At 43.5% G+C, this 20,432-nt stretch overlaps 1 protein-coding gene across 3 annotated transcripts in view; it reads left to right on the top strand.

The window, feature by feature from the left end:
* The window catches only part of bltp3a (bridge-like lipid transfer protein family member 3A), a 123,972-nt gene that overhangs the window by 14,942 nt on the left and 88,598 nt on the right, over positions 1-20,432 (top strand). For all 3 annotated transcript variants that reach the window (XM_043716922.2, XM_043716921.2, XM_043716925.2), the window contains exon 2: positions 19,765-19,927. In XM_043716922.2, the coding sequence (XP_043572857.2) occupies positions 19,765-19,927 (163 nt within the window). The remainder of the gene's footprint in view (positions 1-19,764; positions 19,928-20,432) is intronic.

Genomic DNA, 20,432 nt, shown 5'->3' with positions numbered 1-20,432 from the left:
CTTCATTATCCTATCTGCCTGTGACTCCGTTTTCAAGGAACTATGAACCTGCACTCCAAGTTCTCTTTGTTCAGCAACACTCCCCAGGAGCTTACCATTAAGTGTATGAGTCCTGCCCTGATTGGTCTTTCCAAAATGCAGCACCTTGCATTTATCTGAATTAAACTCCATCTGCCACTCAGCCCATTGGCCCCATCTGATCAAGCTCCTGTTGTAATCTGAGGTAACCTTCTTTGCTGTCCGCTACACTTCCAATTTTGGTGTGATTTGCAAGCTTACTAACCAGAGTTCCAATTTTCACATCCAAATTATTTATACAAATGTTGAAAAGCAGTGGACCCAGAATCCATTCTTGTGGCACACCATTGGTCACAGGTGCATCCTAGTTTTGTTATTGCTTTATACAAAATTCATTTATTGCCACACTTGCTATCTGCATTGGAGGAATTGTCCTGAACTCCAGTCTTAACCAAATTTTAGCTGCTCAGGATTTTTTAAAAGTCAAATTTACTCAAGTGAATTTGAGGTTGACAATATATTTTTTAGAAATATGTTTGCTGTTTGTGGGCATTTGTATAGGTAAAATCTTCTAGCTTTTCAGAATTAATGTTAAGATTTGGGTTTTATCTGGCCTCTTCCACTGAAAGGGGCAAATACTTGCTGGGTTTTTTTTGAGCATTTGTACACATTGACATAGGAGCAAGACAGTCCAACAGAGAGATTCTAAATTGCATGTAATTTTTCTTTCCAATAGTTTGATTATGGAATTTTCTGCTAAATGAGTCAAATATAATCCCTTGCCATAAGCTTCTGCTTCTTTAGTTCCTTCTGGGAAACCCTTTTTCTCCCCCTTTTGAACAACTTACTCCTCAGGTTTTGGAAGCATCTGCTCTTTCTCTGTGAGGATCACCTCAACAAGATGCTGCAATGGAGTTGCATACTCCTGCAGAATGTGGAAGGTGAGGGTCACCGCAGCGTTTGGGAGCTGGAGCTGGATGAACTTTGGATTATTCGGGAGGCTGAGGGGTGATAGAGAGGAGTTCTAGTGAGGCAGTCACACCTGAGTTACAGGATAAAGGTAGCTTGGTGATCGTCAGGAGAGGGGAAGGGAATAGATAGCGCCGAAACCCCCTGTGGCCATCCCTCTCAAAAATAAGAATTCCTTTGTGGGTACTGTTGAGGGTGGGGGAACCTACTGGATACGTCAGCAGTCAGGTCTCTGGCACTGAGTCTGGCTCTGCGGCGAATAGGATAGTGATAAGAGATTCAGTGGTCACAAACGAGATTCCCAGATAGTATGTTGCCTCCTAGGTGGCACGGTCAGGGATGTCTTTGAACCTACAGGATTCTTTAAGGCAGGGGAGAGAGAGCAGCCAGAAGTCGTGGTACACATCGGTGCCGATGACACAGCTACATAAATGGGTAAGGACCTGAAAAGTGAATATAGGGAGTTAGATTGGAAGCTAAAAGGCAGGATGAGCAGAGCAGTAATCTCAGGATTGCTACTGGTGCCATGGGCTGGTGAGGCTAAGAATAGAGTGAGTGCAGATGAACACGTGGCTGTAGGGCTAGTGTAGGAAGGAGTGCTTCAGATATGTGGATCAGAGGGACAACTTCTGGGGAAGGTGGTACCTGGACAAGAAAGATGGGTTGCACGTGAACTGGAGACCCATCAATAACCTGTGCAGGAGGCTTGCTAGAGCTCTTACGGAGGGTTTAATCTCGTTTAGCAGGGCTTTGGGAACTGGAGATACATCTGTTAAGATAGAATAGTTCGTGAACAGCTAGGTACAGTATGCAGAGAGTCTATGAGGAGGTACAGATAACTGATAGGGCCAGGTTACAGTCCGTGTTATGGGTTGAAGTGTGTCTATTTTAATGCAAGAAGTATCAGGAATAAGGGTGAGAAATTTAGAGCATGCATCAGTACTTGGAACTATGATGTTATGGCCATTACAGAGACTTGGATATCACGGGGGCAGGGATGGTTGTTGGATATTCCAGTAATCAGATGCTTCAAAAGAAATGGGGGGTTGTGGGGGTGGGCGAGGTAAGAGATGGGGGAGTGGCAATGCCATTCAGGGATAGAATCAAAGCTGCAGAAAGGAAATTCATATAGGAATGTTTGTCTGTAGAGTCAGAATGGGTGGAAGTCAGAAATCGGAAAGGAGCAGTCACTTTTTTTATTGTGAGTTTCATACAGACTCCCCAATAACAACAGAGACATGGAGAAGCAGATTGGGAGGCAGATTTTGGAAAGGTGCAGAAGTAACAAGGTTGTTGTCATGGGTGGCTTTAACTTGGCTAGAACCTCCTTGGTGCAAATAGTTTGGATGGAGCAGTTTTTGTTAGGTGTCCAGGAAGGATTCCTGACTCAATATGTAGATAGGCTCACTAGAGGGGTGATCATATTGGATTTGGTGCTTGGCAATGAACCAGGCCAGATGTCAGATCTCTTGTTGGGAGAGCATTTTGGTGATAGTGATCATAACTCCCTGACATTTACTATCGTCGTGGAGAGAGATAAGAGCAAATGGCATGGAAAAGTATTTAATTGGGGGTGGTAGAATTATAATGCTATTGGGCAGGAACTGGGGCACCTAAATTGGGAACAGATGTTCTCAGGAAAGTGCATGACAGAAATGTGGAGATTGTTTAGGAAGTACTTGCTGATAGCGCTGGATAGGTTTGTCCCGCTGAGGCAAGGAAGGAATGGTACGATGAAGAGCTTTGGGTGACAAGGGATGTAGAACACCCAGTCAAGAGAAAGAAAGAACTAGCTTATGGTTGAGGAGGCAAGGATCAGACAAGGCTCTAGAGAGTTAGAAGGAAGGAACTGAATGGACTTGGAGTTAGAAGGGACATAAAGCTTTAGTGATTAGGATTAAGGAAAACCCGAATGCATTCTACACTTGCGTGAGGAACACGAGGATGGCCAGAGTGAAGGTCGGGCCAATCAGGAAGACTGGAGTTAGAGGAGATAGGTGATTTGCTTAATGAATACATTGCTTCAGTGTTCACTAGTGAGAGGGACCTTATTTATGAGGACAGCGTGAACCAGGCTGATATGTTCGAACAAATTGATGTTAAGAAAGATGTGGTGAAAACTTTGAAAAACATAAGAATGGAGAAGTTCCTGGGCCAGATGGAATATACCCAAGGTTACTACAGGAAACAAAGAAAGAGATCGCTGCGCCTTTGGCCATGATCTTTGCATCCTCACTGTCCACTGGATTAGTACCAAATGATTGGAGGGTGGCAAACATTATTTCCTTGATTTAAGAAAGGGAATAGGGATAATCCTAGGAATCTGTAGTGAGCAAATTATTTTAGAAAATTCTGAGACTGGATTTATGATTATTCGGAAAATCGTAGTTTGATCAGAGATGGCTTTGTGAGGGGCCGGTCATGCCTTGCAAACCTTACTGAATTCTTTTGAGGATGTGATAAAATATGTTGTTAAAGGTAGAACAGGATGTGTTGATAAGGTTCCCCATGGTAGGCTTATTCAGAAAGTAAGGAGGCATGGGATATAGGAAAATTTGGCTTTCTGCATACAGAAAGGGTTGGCCCACAAGACCCAGGGTGGTAGTAGATGGGAAGTATTCAGTCTGGAGCTCAGTGACTAGTGGTGTTCTGCAGGGATCTATTCGGGGACCTCTGCTTTCTGTGATTTTTATAAAAGACTTGGATAAGGAATTGGAAGGATGGGTTAGTAAGTTTGCTGATGACACGAATGTTGATGGAGTTATGGATAGTGTGGAGGGCTGTTGTAGGTTGCAATGGGACATTGACAGAATGCAGAACTAGCTGAGAAGTGGCAGATGGAGTTCAGCCTGGACAAGTGTGAAGTGATTCATTTTGGAAGGTCGAATTTGAATGCAGATTATTGGGTTAAAGGCAGGATTCTTGGTAGTGTGGAGGAACAGCAGGATCTTTGGGTCCATGTCCACAGATCCCTCAAAGTTGCCACCCAAGTTGATAGGGTTGTGAAGAAGTAGTATGGTGTGTTGGCGTTCATTAGCAGAGGGGTTTGAGTTTAAGAGCAGTGAGGTTGTGATGCTATAGCGCCTTGGTTAGACCACACTTGAAATATTGTGTTCATTTCTGGTTGCCTTTATTATAGGAAGAATGTGGAAGCTTTAGAAAGGGTGCAGAGGAGATTTACCAAGATGCTGTCTGGACTGGAGGGCATGCCTGATGAAGAAAAGTTGGAGTTAGGGCTGCTCTCATTGGAGCATAGAAGATGAGAGGCGACTTGGTAGAGTTGTACAAGATGATGAGAGGCGTAGATAGTGAATTGTCAGAGACTTTTCCCAGGGCAGAAATGGCTATCACAAAGGGGCATAATTTTAAGGTGATTGGTGGAAGGGTGAGGGCAGATGTCAGAGATTGTCTCTTTACACAGAGAGGTGGGTGCGTGGAATGCACTGCCAGCGGTGGTAGTCGAGTCAGATACACTAGGGACATTTTAAGCAACTCTTAGATTGGCACATGAATGATAGTAAAATTAAGGTTATGTCGGTTTGTTTGATCTTAGAGTAGGATAAAAGATCAACATTACATCAAGGGCAGAACAGTACAGGCTGTTCTATCACCTCATGTATGGACACAATCTGCTGACACAAGTTAGAGCACATCCTGCTCTTGCAGACTCCTGCTCTTGAGGTTATGCTCACGAAGCCAAATGTGGTTTTGAGGTTTGCTAGATGTGGTTGTTCTGGCACTCCACACCCCGAATGTGACAGGGGACTTATTTCTGAACGACGACTAATTTGGGTTGAGTCTGCTGATGTGGTTAGAGGCATGCTGGGTTTTACTGGGTGACTGTTGGTTTTCTTCTGCTTGGTTGTCGAACTTGGTTATCACTTTTGTTTTGCCTGAGGACTTGTGTCTTTTGGGTTTGTTAGTCTTGTGAGCAATGCAGGCAGATCACATAGTAAAGTAGCATAGATAGTAAATAATAGGTAAACAGCAGCAAAAACAAAAACACAGGTACAGATGAATGCTAAGAGTTTGAGAGTCCATTTGGTATTCTAACAACAGTAGAGTAGGAACTGATTGGAAACCGGCTTGTGTGTTCAGGTTTCTACCTTTCTGTAGAAAAACATTGCCAGGGTGGGATGGATCTTTGCGAATGCTGACGGCCTTTCCTTGACAGTGGGCCTGGTAGATGGATTCTATAGATGGGAGGTTGGCCTTTGTGATTGTCTGGGCGGACGTCACCACTCTCTGTAACCGTCTCCAATCTTGAATGGTACAGTTGCTATCCAAGTAGTGATCTATCCAGAAGAATGCTCTCTCGATGGTGCACCTATAAAAGTTGGCAAGGGTATTTGCCGTCATGCCAAACTTCCTCAGCTGCCTGAGGACGAAGAGACGTTGTTGGGCCTTTTTAACCAGTATGTCCGCATGAAGAGTCCAAGAAAGCTTGTTGCAGATGCCCACTCCCAGGGGCATGATACTCTCCATTCGTTCCACTTCTGTGCTTTAATTTGTAGGGGAGCATGAGCAGTGTCCTGCCGAAAGTCACTAATGAGTTCCTTGGTTTTGTTGGCATTGAGAGCTAGGTTGTTCTCAGTGCACCATTTTTCCAGGTCTACCACCTCCCATCTGTAGTCTGTTTTGTCGAATATGGTGGTGTCATCAGCGAACTTGTAAATAGCATTAGTCTGGTATTTGGTGACACAATCATGGGTATACAGTGCGTACTCAGCCCCCTACTGTACTCGCCCCTGGGGGGCTCCAGTGTTGAGGATGAAATATTGTCCCCAGTCTTCACTGTGGCCTGTGGGTCAGGAAACTGAGGATCCAGTTGCAGAGAGTGGGTCTTAGTCTGAGATCACTAAGTTTAGTAATCAGTCTCAAGGGGATAATAGTGTTGAAGGCTGAACTGTAGTCAGTGAGTAGGATTCTTACATAGCTGTTCGTGGAGTCAAGGTGTTCTCTGGAGGAGTGATGGGTAAGTGATATAGCATCTGAGATGGATCTCTTGGAGTACGTCAAGAGTTTTGGGGGGGCTGGAGTTGATTAATGTCATGACCAGCCTTTCAAAGTACTTCATGACCACTGAAGTTAGGGCCACTGGGTGGTAGTCATTGAGACATGCTGAATGAGCCGCCTTAGGGACAGAGATGATGTTGAGCCTCTTGAAACAGGCAGGCACAGTGGCCTCCCGCAGGGAGAGGTTGAAGATGTCCGAGAAGACCTCTGCCATGCTCTGAGTACACAACCTGGTACTCTGTCTGGTCCCATTGATTTCCTTGGATTCACGTGAAGGAAAACCGATCTGACCTCTGAAGTCAGTGTTGGGATAGGTTCGTCAGGACTTGTCAGAATAGATGTTACCTCTCCACAGAAATTCTGCTCAAACCGAGCATAGAAGGCGTTGAGACGATCTGGGAGGGATATGTCATCGTCTGCTATCTTGCACAGTCTCTTTTTAAAACCTGTGATGTCATTCAGTTCTTGCCATAGTCACTGGTTGTATGTCTGGGTCTCTAGTTTGGATCGGTATTGGTCCTTGGTTGTCTTAATGACTCTGGGAAGGTCATACTTGAGTGGGTCTCCTGATCTGAAGGCCTCACGCCTGTTTTTTTAGCAAGTTCTGTATGTCCTGATTCATCCAGGGTTTCCTATTGGGGAACACCCAGATTGACTTCCTTGGTATGCAGTCCTCCACACACTTGGTGGTAAAGTATGTGAAGGTAGTGGCGTACTCATTCAAGGTACCTGCGGACTGTTTGAATATGGCCCAATCATCCGACTCAAAACAGCACCGGAGTTGATCCTCTGCCTCCTTGGACCAACACTGGACCTGTATCCATGACAGGATCTCCTGCTTGAGCTTTTGCCTGTAAGCCAGAAGAAAAAAACACACCATTGTGGTCGGAGTTCCTGAAATGAGGGTGTGGGATGGAGCGGTAGACATCTTTCACAATGGTGTAGCAGTCTAAAATATTCGGGCCCCTGGTGGGGCTGGTAATGTTCTGGAGGTACTTGAGCAACACTTTCCTTAGATTGGCTTGATTGTAGTTACCAGTTACAATAAACAAGGCCTCGGGGTATTCCGTCTCCAGAGTGTTCGTGGTGGAGTACAGCGTATCCAGAGCTTCCTCTACCTTTGCTTGTGGTGGTATGTACACAGCAGTTAGTATAGCAGCGGTAAATTCCTGTGGTAGATAGAAGGGTCAACATTTGATGGTGAGGAATTCCAGGTTTGAGAAGAATGGCTGCCCAGGGTTGCAATGTCCGTGCACCACAAGCTGATTAAAAAGCAAACCCCTCCACCCTTTGTCTTACCCGAGGACAACTGTCAACCTGAAGTGCACAGTCTGATTTGGAATCTTCTTGGCATGGTTGGTTGCAATGTCTTTAGGGGTTCATCATCCTTGCTTTATCCCTACTCTCTGAAGCGTGCTATCCACATGTCCCTGGACGTAAGATTGGAGCCTATACTTGAACTAGTTGCAGGGCTTCCCAAGCCTCTGCAACAGTCTCCAGGCTTATTGTTTCATTGATGTTTCCTTGTGGGCTTGATTAGCTTAATATCTTTTTTAACCATTGGAAACTAGACGAATGTTTTTAATATTGGGTGATTGTTACAGAAGTAGTCTTGGCTCCATACGGTCTCCGGGGTCAGAATCTTCTCTAGACTGTGTAATCAGGGGTCTGAAACAGGCTTGATTCTGTTTTGGTTTTGGGTTAACTGTCTTGAATGTAACAATTTAATTGCAAATGCAAAATGTTTGAATCATTGTTCCTCTATGGAGAGTCGTTACCTTGTAATTGCACTCTGTGACACAAAGCTAGTCCTTTTTTCTCTAAAAGCTGTTCCTTGGCTCAAGGCGACTCTGTCCTTGATTTTTTTTCAGAGGGGCAGTAAACCGGCCGGGCTCCGATCAGTCTGTTTTGATACTGAGATGAAAAGGATTTTGAGGCCTTTTGTTTATATGTAAACAAAGAGACCTTGGGCCGAAGTGGTCATGTTTTAGTAGTGACTGTATAATGAAAGGGGTTTTAGTTCAGTCTTGAACTGGTGAGAAGTTCAACGGGGAGCTGTGTTCCATTTATATTGGTGTTTAAAGGGGTTTTAGGACTTGTGTATAGAGACAGAGTTCTGGAGGCATTCTTCATTCTTTTTTTGTGTTTCATTGTGTAATTGTGTGAATAATCTTTTCTTTTTAAAATCTAATAGTCAACCTCGCTAACTTGTGGCCTGGGACTGCCTGCTTAACAATGTTTTGAGTGGTCTGGTCATGCGTACTGTTAGTTTTTGTCTTTCTCACATCTTATTGCGACCTCTTGCTGCTTCCATCCAATAAAATATTTGCTTGCACAGCTTCATTGCCAGTTCTTGGAAAGTGGTTGTAATGAGATTTCGAAGTTGTGCATATATTGCCCTGCTTTAGGCACTTTGTTTCAAATGAGACATTAAAACAAGCATTCTACCCTTTTTTTTTGGTAATACGATCTCATTCTGCTTCGAAAAACGCGGATCCGTACGTTGTTGTAAGTATTACATTGACTTTAAATTGCTTCTGAATCCAGAGATCATGAAGGCAGACGTTCCCTAAATACTCCATGAATTACCCATGTAATCACTGTAATTAATAATGGAAAGAGCTGACATGACAAGTGCCAATGTAATCTGTTTAATCTAGGTAAGAAAAATGAATTTGTATTTATTTAACATCTTTTATGGCCCACAGAAATTCCCAAGTACCTGACAACCAATGTATTCTGGCTGTAATATAGAGAAGTAATAACTTGACCAAGAATTGAATCATTCCAGCCTTAAGACAGTAAACCAATGGTATTAACTGTCTGTCATAAAGCCTTGTTTTTGCTTCTCTTTGCCTCCAAATGCTCATATTGCAATGTGACAGTTGTCTTTTTTTCACCCTCAAATTTTGTCATTGCCACCCAACTGTGTACAGGTCGTCCTCATCCATTTGATAGTCCATCAATATGATTTGAAGACTACGAATAATTGTTAAGCAAGATTTTAAAATTTGCTGTTTTTTTTTCTTTTGAGCTGTCAGAATTCATCCTTCACCTTGGTTTCTGTGATATCTCTTGGATGGTGCTGCTGCCTTCTGATTTTGTTACTATCAATTCTAATGGTAATGATACATTGCCTGCCATAGTTTACCTCGCTGATGGTGGTGTGGATCAGTTAGTCTGGATCTAATAATGATGATCCTTCACATTTAATATTTCTTGAGATTGACATTTTAAAGGATTGTTGGTTTATTTCAAGTTATTTTTTGGAAATGCAATGGTCTGGTTTCCTGAGAGATAAATGAAAGTTCACTGTGGGCAATGCGTATCTTTTGCATCTAGATTTCACAGGATTTATATGACTGGTGGAAGCTACTTTGTTGGGTTGTTTGGATTAGGGGCTGATTTTAGAAAGTGCTTGTTTTATCTCATTCAGTTAGAGAGGAACCTGTTTGGCCACATGTCTCTTTGCTGAATAGAAAATCCTGTTGTGTTCAGAGTGAAACCTATGTGTTCCTTTTTTTTTGGTAAGTGCATGGAAAATTTCTTATGGTGGCATTTCCTGAGCAAACTGTCTGCAAGACATGCAAAATAACCCACCTCATATGACGAATGGCAACTACATGTGACAGAGAATTCAAGCAACACACTGAACATTGTATACGTTTGATCCCGCTTCCATCCAGAATCATCAGCAATCGCTTCCTTATCATTGTCGACAGTGTTGACGAGGAGACAATAAAGTTTTGATGAATTTCACTGGAAAGCCAGCCTTTGACAGGGTCTCCCACAATACTACTTGAATGCCTGAGTCAAAAGCCTTGGTCAAATCAATTAAGGCCACGCAGAGTGGTTGGTATTCTTGTCATTTCTCTTGGAGTTGCCAACCAATAAAAATCACGTTCGTGGTTCCACAGTTTGGTTAGATGTCACACTGGCATTTAAAGAAAGATTTTTCTCACAAACTGGGAGAAGATGCCTAGCCAGGATTCAGATGGTGATCTTCCTGGCGATGGACAGTCGGGAGTTTCTTTTGGTATCCCAGTTCATGTTTATCTCCCTTCTTTTGAAGATGGTGGCGATGACAGCATAGCTGAGATTGACAGGGATTTTGTTTTCCAAGATTTTCAGGAACAGCTGATGGAGATGTTATGTACGTTCTGCTCCTCCTACTTTAAAATCTTTGTTGGAATCCCCTTGACTCTTGTGGCTTTTCTATTCTTCGTATGTCTATTGGCAGCTTCAACTTCTGCCTCACTAGGTAAAAGTCCATGATAAACTTTTGGGAGTTGGGGATTCCCTCAAACATGTCTTCATTGAACATGACATCACAGTTTGAGTTCTTTTTGACATGTTCTCTGTTTATTCGCTGTCGCCCCCTCTCCTGTCGCCCCCTGTGCCGTAGAGCCATATAGCACGGAAACACACCCTTTGGTCCAACTCATGCATACTGGCCAGGTTTCCCAAATTAAACTAGTCCCATTTTGCCTGCTATATGCTACTAAACCTTTCCTATTCATGTATCTGTCCAATGACTTTTAAATATTGCAACTATACCTGCATCTGCCACTTCCTCTAGCAGTTCTTTCCATTTACGCACCACCATTTGTGTGAAACAGTTGTCCTGCAGGTTGCTATTTAAATCTTTGTGTCCCTATGTTGCCTTAGTGACAAGCAAGAAAACCCCAGGGGCTCTCCAGCAAGAGGTTTCAGCTCCTTAATGCTGAATTCACCAAATGTCCTTAATTTTTCCTAGTTCTTCTTTGTAGATTTGTCTTTGTTTGATGAGATGGCCTCCTTACCAGCAAATCCATGTCATTTTGCCAGGCACAGATCTTTTCTCCTCTTGTCTGTCATGTTCTTGCATGATGTGGTCATTGTGTCATCAAACCGGTCTTGGGGTTTTCTGGCCTTGTCGGTAATGTGATTATGTCTGTCTACAGCATTTTCCAGATTTTTCTCCACTCCATTTAAACTAACTTTTTGGAGCTTTTGGGGAAGACCTTTTTTTTGGAAGTTTGCTAGTCTGCTTGGCTCTTAAGACATTCAACATTGAGCTTTTTTCTGAAGTGTTGCATTCGTCTTCAGCTTCCACTGGTGGTATTTGGTGGTATTTGAGAAGTGGATGAGCTGGTACTCTGTCCAACAATCATCAACACTGGTCATCGCTTTGGTAGTGATATTCTTTTGGTGTCTGGATTTAATGATATTGCCAGATTTTGTCAAGGGATAGTAGTTGTGGTGTGCCAATATCCAAGGTTTCTGGTTACAACACCAATGGCTTGATTTATGTAAAGGAGACCTGGAACTGTTTGGAGGCCAGAGTTGCAAGTAGCTGATGAGAGAAGGAGAGGTGAAGTGAGAGCTGCCAGGAATGGTGAGTTTTCCCACATTAAAAGAGGTGCGAGGGAGGAGCGAAGGGCTTCTGGGAAGTCATATATTTGTGTGGTTGCGTTACCCAAAACACTACTCTGGTAGTGTCTCCCACCCATCCTCCCCCTCCTAACCGAAATAAAAGACCTGTGCGCTAGATTGATAAGGTAACGAGTTTTTTAAAAAAAATTTTCCAACAGTCTCTTTGGGAATTTAGAATAGTGGGAATGGAGGTTAGGGCAGTTGAATGTTCCTCCTGCAGAATGTGGGAGGTAAGGGTCACCACTAGTGTCCCTGCTGACTACATCTGCGGGGCGTGCAGCCAACTCCAGCTCCTCAAACCACGTTAGGGAACTAGAGCTAGAGCTGGATGAACTTTGGATCATTTGGGAGGTAGAGGGGGTTATTGAGAGGAGTTACAGGGAGGTAGTCACTTCTCAGGTACAAGAAAAAGGCAAATGGGTTACAGTCAGGGGACAGAAAGGGAACCGGCAGGCAGTGCAGGGATCCCCTGTGGCCATTCCCCTCAACAATAAATATACCGTTTTGGATACTGTTGGGAGGGGCTGACTTACCAGGGGAAAGCAGTGGGGTACAGGGCTCTGGCACAAAGTCTGTCCCTGCTGCTCAGAAGGGAAGGGGGAAGAGGAGCAGAGCAGTAGTCATTGGGGACTCTATAGGGAGAAAGTGAGGTCTGCAGATGCTGGAGATCAGAGCTGGAAATGTGTTGCTGGAAAAGCGCAGCAGGTCAGGCAGCATCCAGGGAACAGGAGAATCGACGTTTCGGGCATAAGCCCTTCTTCAGGGGACTCTATAGTTAGGGGGACAGATAGGAGGTTCTGTGGGGACGAGAGAGACTCACAGTTGGTGTGTTGCCTCCCAGATGCCAGGGTTCGTGATGTCTCTGATCGTGTTTTTGGGATTCTTAAGGGGGAGGGGGAGCAGCCCCAAATCGTGGTCCACATAGGCACCAACGACATAGGTAGGACGAGAGATGGGGATTTAAGGCAGAAATTCAGGGAGCTAGGATGGAAGCTTAGAGCTAGGACGAACAAAGTTGTCTCTGGTTTGTTGCCCATGCCACGTGCTAGTGAGGCAAGGAATAGGGAGAGGGAGGAGTTGAACACGTGGCCACAGGGATGGTGCAGGAGGGAGGGTTTTGGATTCTTGGATAATTGGGGCTCTTTCTCGGGTAGGTGGGACCTCTACAAGCAGGATGGTTTTCATCTGAACCAGACGGGTACCAATATCCTGGGGGGGAAATTCGCTAAGGCTATTGGTGTGGGTTTAAACTAATCCAGCAGGGAGATGGGAACCAAAATTGTAGTTCGAGTACAGAAAAGGTTGAGAGTGGGGAGGTCCAAAATCAAGTTTCAGGGATGCAAGATGGCACTGGCAAGCAAGACGTTGGTTTGGAGTGTGTCTACTTCAATGCCAGGAGCATCCGGAATAAGGTAGGTGAACTTGCAGCATGGGTTGGTACCTGGAACTTCGATGTTGTGGCCATTTCAGAGACATGGTTAGAGCAGGGACAGGAATGGTTGTTTCAGGTTCCAGGATTTAGATATTTCAGTAAGAACAGAGAAGATGGTAAAACAGGGGGAGGTGTGGCATTGTTGGTCAAGGACAGTATTACAGTTGCAGAAAGAATGTTTGGGGACCTGTCAACTGAAGTAGTATGGGCTGAAGTTAGAAACAGGAAAGAAGAGGTCACCCTGTTGGGAGTTTTCTATAGGCCTCCGAATAGTTCCAGAGGTGTAGAGGAAAGGATAGCAAAGATGATTCTCGATAGGAGTGAGAGAGACAGGGTAGTTGTCATGGGGGACTTCAACTTTCCAAGTGTTGACTGGGAACACTATACTACGAGTACTATAGATAGGTCAGTTTTTGTCCAGTGCAGGAGGGCGTCCTGACACAGTATGTAGACAGGCCAACAAGGGGCGAAGCCACATGAGATTTGGTACTGGGTAATGAGCCCGGCCAGGTGTTAGACTTAGAAGTCGGTGAGCACTTTGGTGATAGTGATTACAATTCTGTTAAGTTTACTTTAGTGATAGAAAGGGATAGGTGTATACCACTGGGCAAGAGTTACAGCTGGGGGAAAGGCAATTATGATGCGATTAGGCAAGATTTAGGATGGGGAAGGAAACTGCAGGGGATAGGCACATTGGAAATGTCGAGCTTATTCAAGGAAAAGCTACTGTGTGTCCTAGATAAGTATGTACCTGTCAGGCAGGGAGGAAGCTGTATAGCGCGGGAGCCGTGGTTTACGAAGGAAGTGGAATCTCTGGACAAGGGGAAGAAGAAGGCTTATGTTTGGATGAGATGTGAAGGCTCAGTTAGGGCGCTTGAGGGTTACAAGGTAGCCAGGAAAGACCTAAAGAAAGAGCTCAGAAGAGCCAGGAGGAGACATGAGAAGTTGTTGGTGGATAGGATCAGGGTAAACCCTAAGGCTTTCGATAGGTATTTAAGGAATAAAAGAATAACGAGAGTAAGATTAGGGCCAATCAAGGATAGTAGTGGGGCGTTGTGTGTGGAGTCAGAGGAGATGGGGAAGCACTAAATGAATATTTTTCAACAGTATTCACTGTAGAAAATAACAGTATTATCGAGGAGATTACTGAGGTACAGGCTGCTCGACTAGGTGTGATTGAGGTTCACAGGGAAGAGGTATTAGAAATCCTGCAGAGTGTGAAAATAGATCAGTCCCCTGGGCCGGATGGGATTTATCCTAGGATCCTCTGGGAAGCCAGAGAGGAGATTGCCGAGCCTTTGGCATTGATCTTTAAATCGTCATTGTCTACAGGAATAGTGCCAGAAGACTGGAGGATAGCAAATGTGGTTCCGCTGTTCAAGAAGGGGAGTAGAGACAATCCTGGTAATTATAGACCAGTGAGCCTCACTTCAGTTGTTGGCAAAGTATTGGAAAAGTTTATAAGAGAGAGGATTTATAATCATCTAGAAAAGAATAATTTGATTAGGGATAGTCAGCACGTTTTTGTGAAGGGTAGGTCGTGCCTCACAAACCTTACTGAGTTCTTTGAGAAAGTGACCAAACAGGTAGATGAGAGTAAACTGGTTGGTGTGGTATATATGGATTTCAGCAAGGCGTTCGATAAGGTTCCCCACCGTAGGCTATTGTACAAAATGTGGAGGAATGGGGCTGTGGGAGATATAGCAGTTTGGATCAGTAATTGGCTTGCTGAAAGAAGACAGAGAGTGGTGGTTGATGGGAAATGTTCATCCTGGAGTCCAGTTACCAGTGGCGTACCGCAAGCATCGGTGTTAAGTCCGCTGCTGTTTGTCATTTTTATAAACGACCTGGATGAGGGCATAGAAGGGTAGGTTAGTAAATTTGCAGACGACACTAAGGTCGGTGGAGTTGTGGATAGTGACGAAGGATGTTGTAGGTTACAGAGAGACATAGATAAGCTGCAGAGGTGGGCTGAGAGGTGGAAAATGGAGTTTAATGTGGACAAATATGAGGTGATTCACTTTGGTCGGAGTAACCGGAGTGTAAAGTACTGGGCTAATGGTAAGCTTCTTGGTAGTGTAGATGAGCAGAGAGACCTCGGTGTCCAGGTACACAGATCCTTGAAAGTTGCCACCCAGGTTGACAGGGTTGTCGAGAAGGCATACAGTGTTTTAGCTTTTATTAATAGAGGGATCGAGTTCCGGAACCATGAGGTTATGCTACAGCTGTACAAAACTCGAGTGCGGCCGCACTTGGAATATTGTGTACAGTTCTGGTTACCGCATTATAAGAAGAATGTGGAAGCTTTGGAAAGAGTGCAGAGGAGATTTACTAGGATGTTACCTGGTAGGGAGGGAAGGTCTTACGAGGAAAGGCTGAGGGACTTGAGGCTGTTTTCTTTGGAGAGAAGACGGTTGAGAGGTGACTTAATCGAGACATATAAGATAATCAGAGGGTTAGATCGGGTGGACAGGGAGAGCTTTTTTTCCAAATATGGTGACAGCTAGCATGAGGGCACATAGCTTTAAATTGAGGGGTGATAGATATAGGACAGATGTCAGAGGTAGTTTCTTTCCTTAGAGTAGTAAGGGTATGGAATGCTTTGCCTGCAACAGTAGTAGATTTGCCAATTTAAGTCGTCATTGGACAAGCATATGGGCGTGCGTGGAATAGTGTAGGTTAGATGGGCTTCAGATTGGTATGACAGGTCGGTGCAACATCGAGGGCCGAAGGGCCTGTACTGCGCTGTAATGTTCTATGTTCTATTACACACAATTTCCAGAACTATTTATGTGTCATAGATGTTTGTTTTGAAATTCTAATTGGGATCAAGTTGGTTCAGGGGCATGTTGATGTGCTGATTAGTTGAGGTTGTGTGGAACAAAGTGAGTTAATATAGCAGCTTTTGTATCAATTTGGATTTCGGAGCAAATGAAGTAGTGTGAGCCACCTATAGTTCTCAATGATTGCTTTTTGCAATGTACGTTTCTCACAATGTTAGCAGAATTGCTACCTATGTACTAGGTACTTCTGAGGTCAGCTCAGATGCTTTTTTTAAAAAAAATCCTCATTTGACTCATAAAGGGAAGATGTTGCTGAACTTTAAAAAGGTTCAGAAAAGATTTACAAGGATGTTGCCAGGGTTGGAGGGTTTGAGCTATAGGGAGAGGTTAAATAGGCTGGGGCTGTTTTCCCTGGAGTGTCAGAGGCTGAGGGTTGACGTTATAGAGGTTTATAAAATCATGAGGGGCATGGATAGCATAAATAGATAAGGTCTTTTCCCTGGAGTGGGCAAGTCCATAACTAGAGGGCATGGATTTAAGGTGAGGTGGGAAGGAGATGAAAGGGACCTAAGGGGCAACCTTTTCACGCAGAAGGTGGTGCATATATGGAATGAGCTGTCAGAGGATGTGGTGGAAGCTGGTACAATTACAACTTTTAAAAGGCATCTGGATGGCTATATAAATAGGAAGGGTTGAGAGAGATATGGGCCAAGGGGTAGCAAATGGGATTGGATTACTTCAGGATATTTGGTTGGCATGAACAATTTGGTCCAATGGGTCTGGTTCTGCGCTGGACATCTCTTTGACTTGTCTGATCTGATCGCGTGGTCATTTGTGGTAGATAAGTGGTTCCTCATTTTTTGTGATCTACAGGAAGGCCATGCCCCTAACTCCTGCAGATGCTGAGGATTTTGGTGTTCACTTCCTGGATCGATTTGAATTGTCGCTAAAATAGTTGATCTTAACCAGAACTGTTCAAATTCCTTCTGGAAGCTGTTTTAAGCATTGGAAAGCAACTTTTCAACTTTGTTATGGCTGTTTTATCTGAGGATTTAGAATTAGCTCCATTACTTAGGTTCTCATTGATTACTGATCATCTAACATTTGGACAGTTCAGACTGAGTACAAGACGTGATGACTCTCAAACCCACCCTTGTTTGATTCCATCAGTCTAGTCCAGTGAGCAAAGATTGTCATTACACTGAGTGAGATGTCAGCTGCAGGATTTTCAGCATTAATTTGCCGTCCGTGAAGGATGATGTTTCAGACTGAGAATAATCTGACCAGAGCCAAACTGTCAATAATGGGCCCTTAATTGAAATAAAGGTGGTTGCTGGGTACGCTTGTGACTAACACCCGCGTGCACTGTTGACAAAGGTTTCCAGTCTTTCATAATGCTGTACTTGGTACAGAGTAAACAGGGAATGTATTCTCCAAGACAAATCAGCATGCTAATAGCATTAAGCTCTTAGAATGTCGATACCTGATTGCATGGCATGTTAAATGCTACAGAAGTTCTTTTTTGTTTTGGAGAAATGTTTCTAATTTGTCAACTCCGTTTCATACTTATAATTGGTTGAAATAAACAATTCATTGATTTGCAGTTCAAGATTGATTGCTGAGTCATAGACATTTACAGCACGGAAACAGACCCTTCAGTCCAACTCATCCACGCTGACCAGATATCCCAACCCATTCTGGTTTCACCTGCCAGCAACTGGCCCATATCCCTCCAAACCTTTCCTACTCCTATAGCCTGCAATTGTACTAGCCTTCACCACTTCCTTTGGCAGCTCATTCCATACGCTTACCACCATCTGCATGAAAAAGTTGCCCCTCAGGTCTCTCTCATATATTTCCTCTCTCCCTAAATCTTTTCCCTCTAGTTCTGGATTTGTCCACCCCATGGAAAAGATATTGTCTATTTATCCTATTCATGCCCCTCATGATTTTATGAACCTCTATAAGGTCACCCTTCAGCCTCTGATGCTCCAGAGAAAACAGCCCCAGCCTATTCAACCTCTCCCTGTAGCTCAAATTCTTCAACCCTGGCAACATCCTTGTCAATCTTTTCTGAACCCTTTCAAGTTTCACAACATCTTTCCAATAGGAAGGAGACCAGAATTGCACGCAATATTCCAATAGTGGCCTGACCAATGACCTGTACAGCTGCAACATGACCCCCCCAACTCCTGTACTCCACACTCTGACCAATAAAGGAAAGCATACCAAATGCCTCCTTCACTATCCTATCTACCTCTGGTCCCAGTCTATGTTTGGAAAGTTAAAATCTCCTACCATAACCATCCTATTATTCTTGCAGATAACCGATATCTCCTTACAAATCTCAATTTCCCTCTGACTATAAGGGGGTCTATAATACAATCCCAATAAGGTGATCATCTTTCTTATTTCTCAGTTCAACCCAAATAACTTCCCTGAATGTATTTCCAGGAATATCCTTCCTCAGTACAACTGCAATGCTATTCCTTCTCAAAAACACCACTCCCCTTCCCCCTGCCTCCCTTTCTGTCCTTCCTGTAGCATTTGTATCCTGGAACGTTAAACTGCCACTCCTGTCCATCCCTGAGCCATGTTTCTGTAATTGCGATGGTATCCCAGTCCCATGTCCCTAACCATGCCCTGAGTTCATCTGCCGTCCCTGTTAAGGCCTCTTGCATTGAAATAAATGCAGTTTAATTTATCAGTCCGACCTTGTTCTCTGCTTTGTCCCTGCCTGCCCTGACTGTTTGACTCTCTTTTCTCAACTGTACCAGACTCAGATTGATCTCTTTGCTCACATCACTTTTGTCAACAAACTGCAATAGGATTAAATTCATAACAAAACTTCTGCACAGAACAAATCTGAATTCCTATTTAAATTTAAAGTGCTAAGAAGAATTTGCTAGTATTTTTTAATTCACTTTCTGGGAGGGAAGTGGTGACTGCAAAAGAAAAACATTTCTTTCCACTTTGAAATTGAATTCCAGAGTTTGACAATGATGTGGGTTAAATTTTACACTTTTGTGCAGACTGGGAAATTGTCTTGTCTTCAGGAAATGGTTAAGGAGTTGAAGCCATATTGTATAGCTGCTTAATGCCATTACCCACCATATCTCATCTCAGAAATATAATCTCGCTCCTTCTCTACCTCTCTCCCTGCTTACTTCCCACCTTGCCTCCTTAACAGGCTTGACAGGGTAGATGCTGACATTGTTACCTTCCTGGGAGAACCCAGAATCGGAGGACATTCTTGTAATGAGGGGGTGCGAATTTAAGATTGAGATAAGGAGGAATTTTTTTTTCTCAAGGTTGTAATCCTTTGAATTCATTGTCACAGGGAACTGGGGCAGGCAGAGTCTGAGTGTATATTAAGGCTGAGACAAGTTCATGATTTGGTAGAGAAATTAAGGGTAATGGGGAAAGGGCAGCAAAGTGGATGCCAGAAATGCCAGATCATCAGTGATCCCACTGAATAGTAGAGCAGGTTTGATGGACCAAACCAGCTACTCCACTCCCTATTTATGGTCTAAGATTGAACAGGGGAAATGCAGAAAGGATATTCCCAATGAATGAAGAAATCAAAACCAAGAATCTCCAGTCTTAAGGATGCAGGGGAGGGTATTTAGGACTGAAATGAGAAATTTCTTAACCCAGAGAGTGGAGAGCCTGTGGTGTTCTCTGCCATATAAATTGGTTGAGGCCAAAAATTCAATGTTTCATTGAGTTAGTTATACTTGGGGCTAAAGGCATCAAAGGATATGGTGAGAAAGTGGAAATAATGTACAGGGTTTGATCAGCCATGATCACATTGAATGGTGGAGCAGGCTTGCATGGCCAACTTTTACTTCAGTTTTCTATGTTTGCATGTTAAATGCCCATCTAACCTCCAAGCTTGCTATCAGCCAGAGCAGAATTTTCATTTCATGGCTTTGTGGTTTTTTAAAATTTCCTCCAAGGTTTTTTCCCCTCTCACTTTATCCATCCCTTCCATGTCGATTTTCTTAATGTGTGAACAATGCTACTGAAATATTCTCATATTTCTTTTGGAAGTGGATGTTTTAAATAATAGACTAGAATATTTTAGAGTTCTCAAAACCGTTAAAGTAATAGCTGAAATTCATATTTCAGGTTTACAAAGAATCTCTCACCTGACAAAATCAATGTAAGTACACTAAAAGGAGAAGGTCAGCTGACAAACCTGGAACTGGATGAGGAAGTGCTGCAAAATGTGCTGGATCTGCCCACTTGGCTGGCTATTACCAGGGTATACTGCAACAGGGCAGCTATTAGAGTAAGTAGAGCATATTCAGGCCTTTACTTAGCTTGGTGTCAGTATTGTGCTACAACAATGCATGTTCCAAAGAACATGATCCACTAAGTTTCTTGGCAGAGTAGGGAGAGATGGGAAGTAAATTTTAGTATGATACCATTCTCAAAGTATGTGTTCATTTCTGCTGTACACCAGGAAACTGAACTTACTCTTAGCATCAAATAACATGGATTTGTCATGTGGTTTCACATGGACTTGAAGCTATTTTGAAGTAGTTGCGGAACATTGCAGACCATAGGGTGAGCAGTGTGATGAAGTCAAGAACATCTTGGGACTGTTTTGAGCGTTAAACATTTTAATGATGTGTTCCTTACTGTAAGTAAGTTGACCAATCATCGCTTCTTCATTGAATAGTTTTATTTTGGTCATAAATAATTGTGTTTAATTAGGAATCTTGGTTTTTTTTTGGTTTAAAACTTGACATAGTTTAAATGAACACTTCTTACTGGAAGAAATTTTCAATTTG

This window comes from Chiloscyllium plagiosum, unplaced genomic scaffold, assembly GCF_037043375.1.
Source record: "Chiloscyllium plagiosum isolate Xiang-an unplaced genomic scaffold, Cpla_swu_hap1 HiC_scaffold_26, whole genome shotgun sequence".
NCBI lineage: Eukaryota > Metazoa > Chordata > Chondrichthyes > Orectolobiformes > Hemiscylliidae > Chiloscyllium > Chiloscyllium plagiosum.
This window is presented reverse-complemented; position numbering and strand designations above follow the sequence as displayed.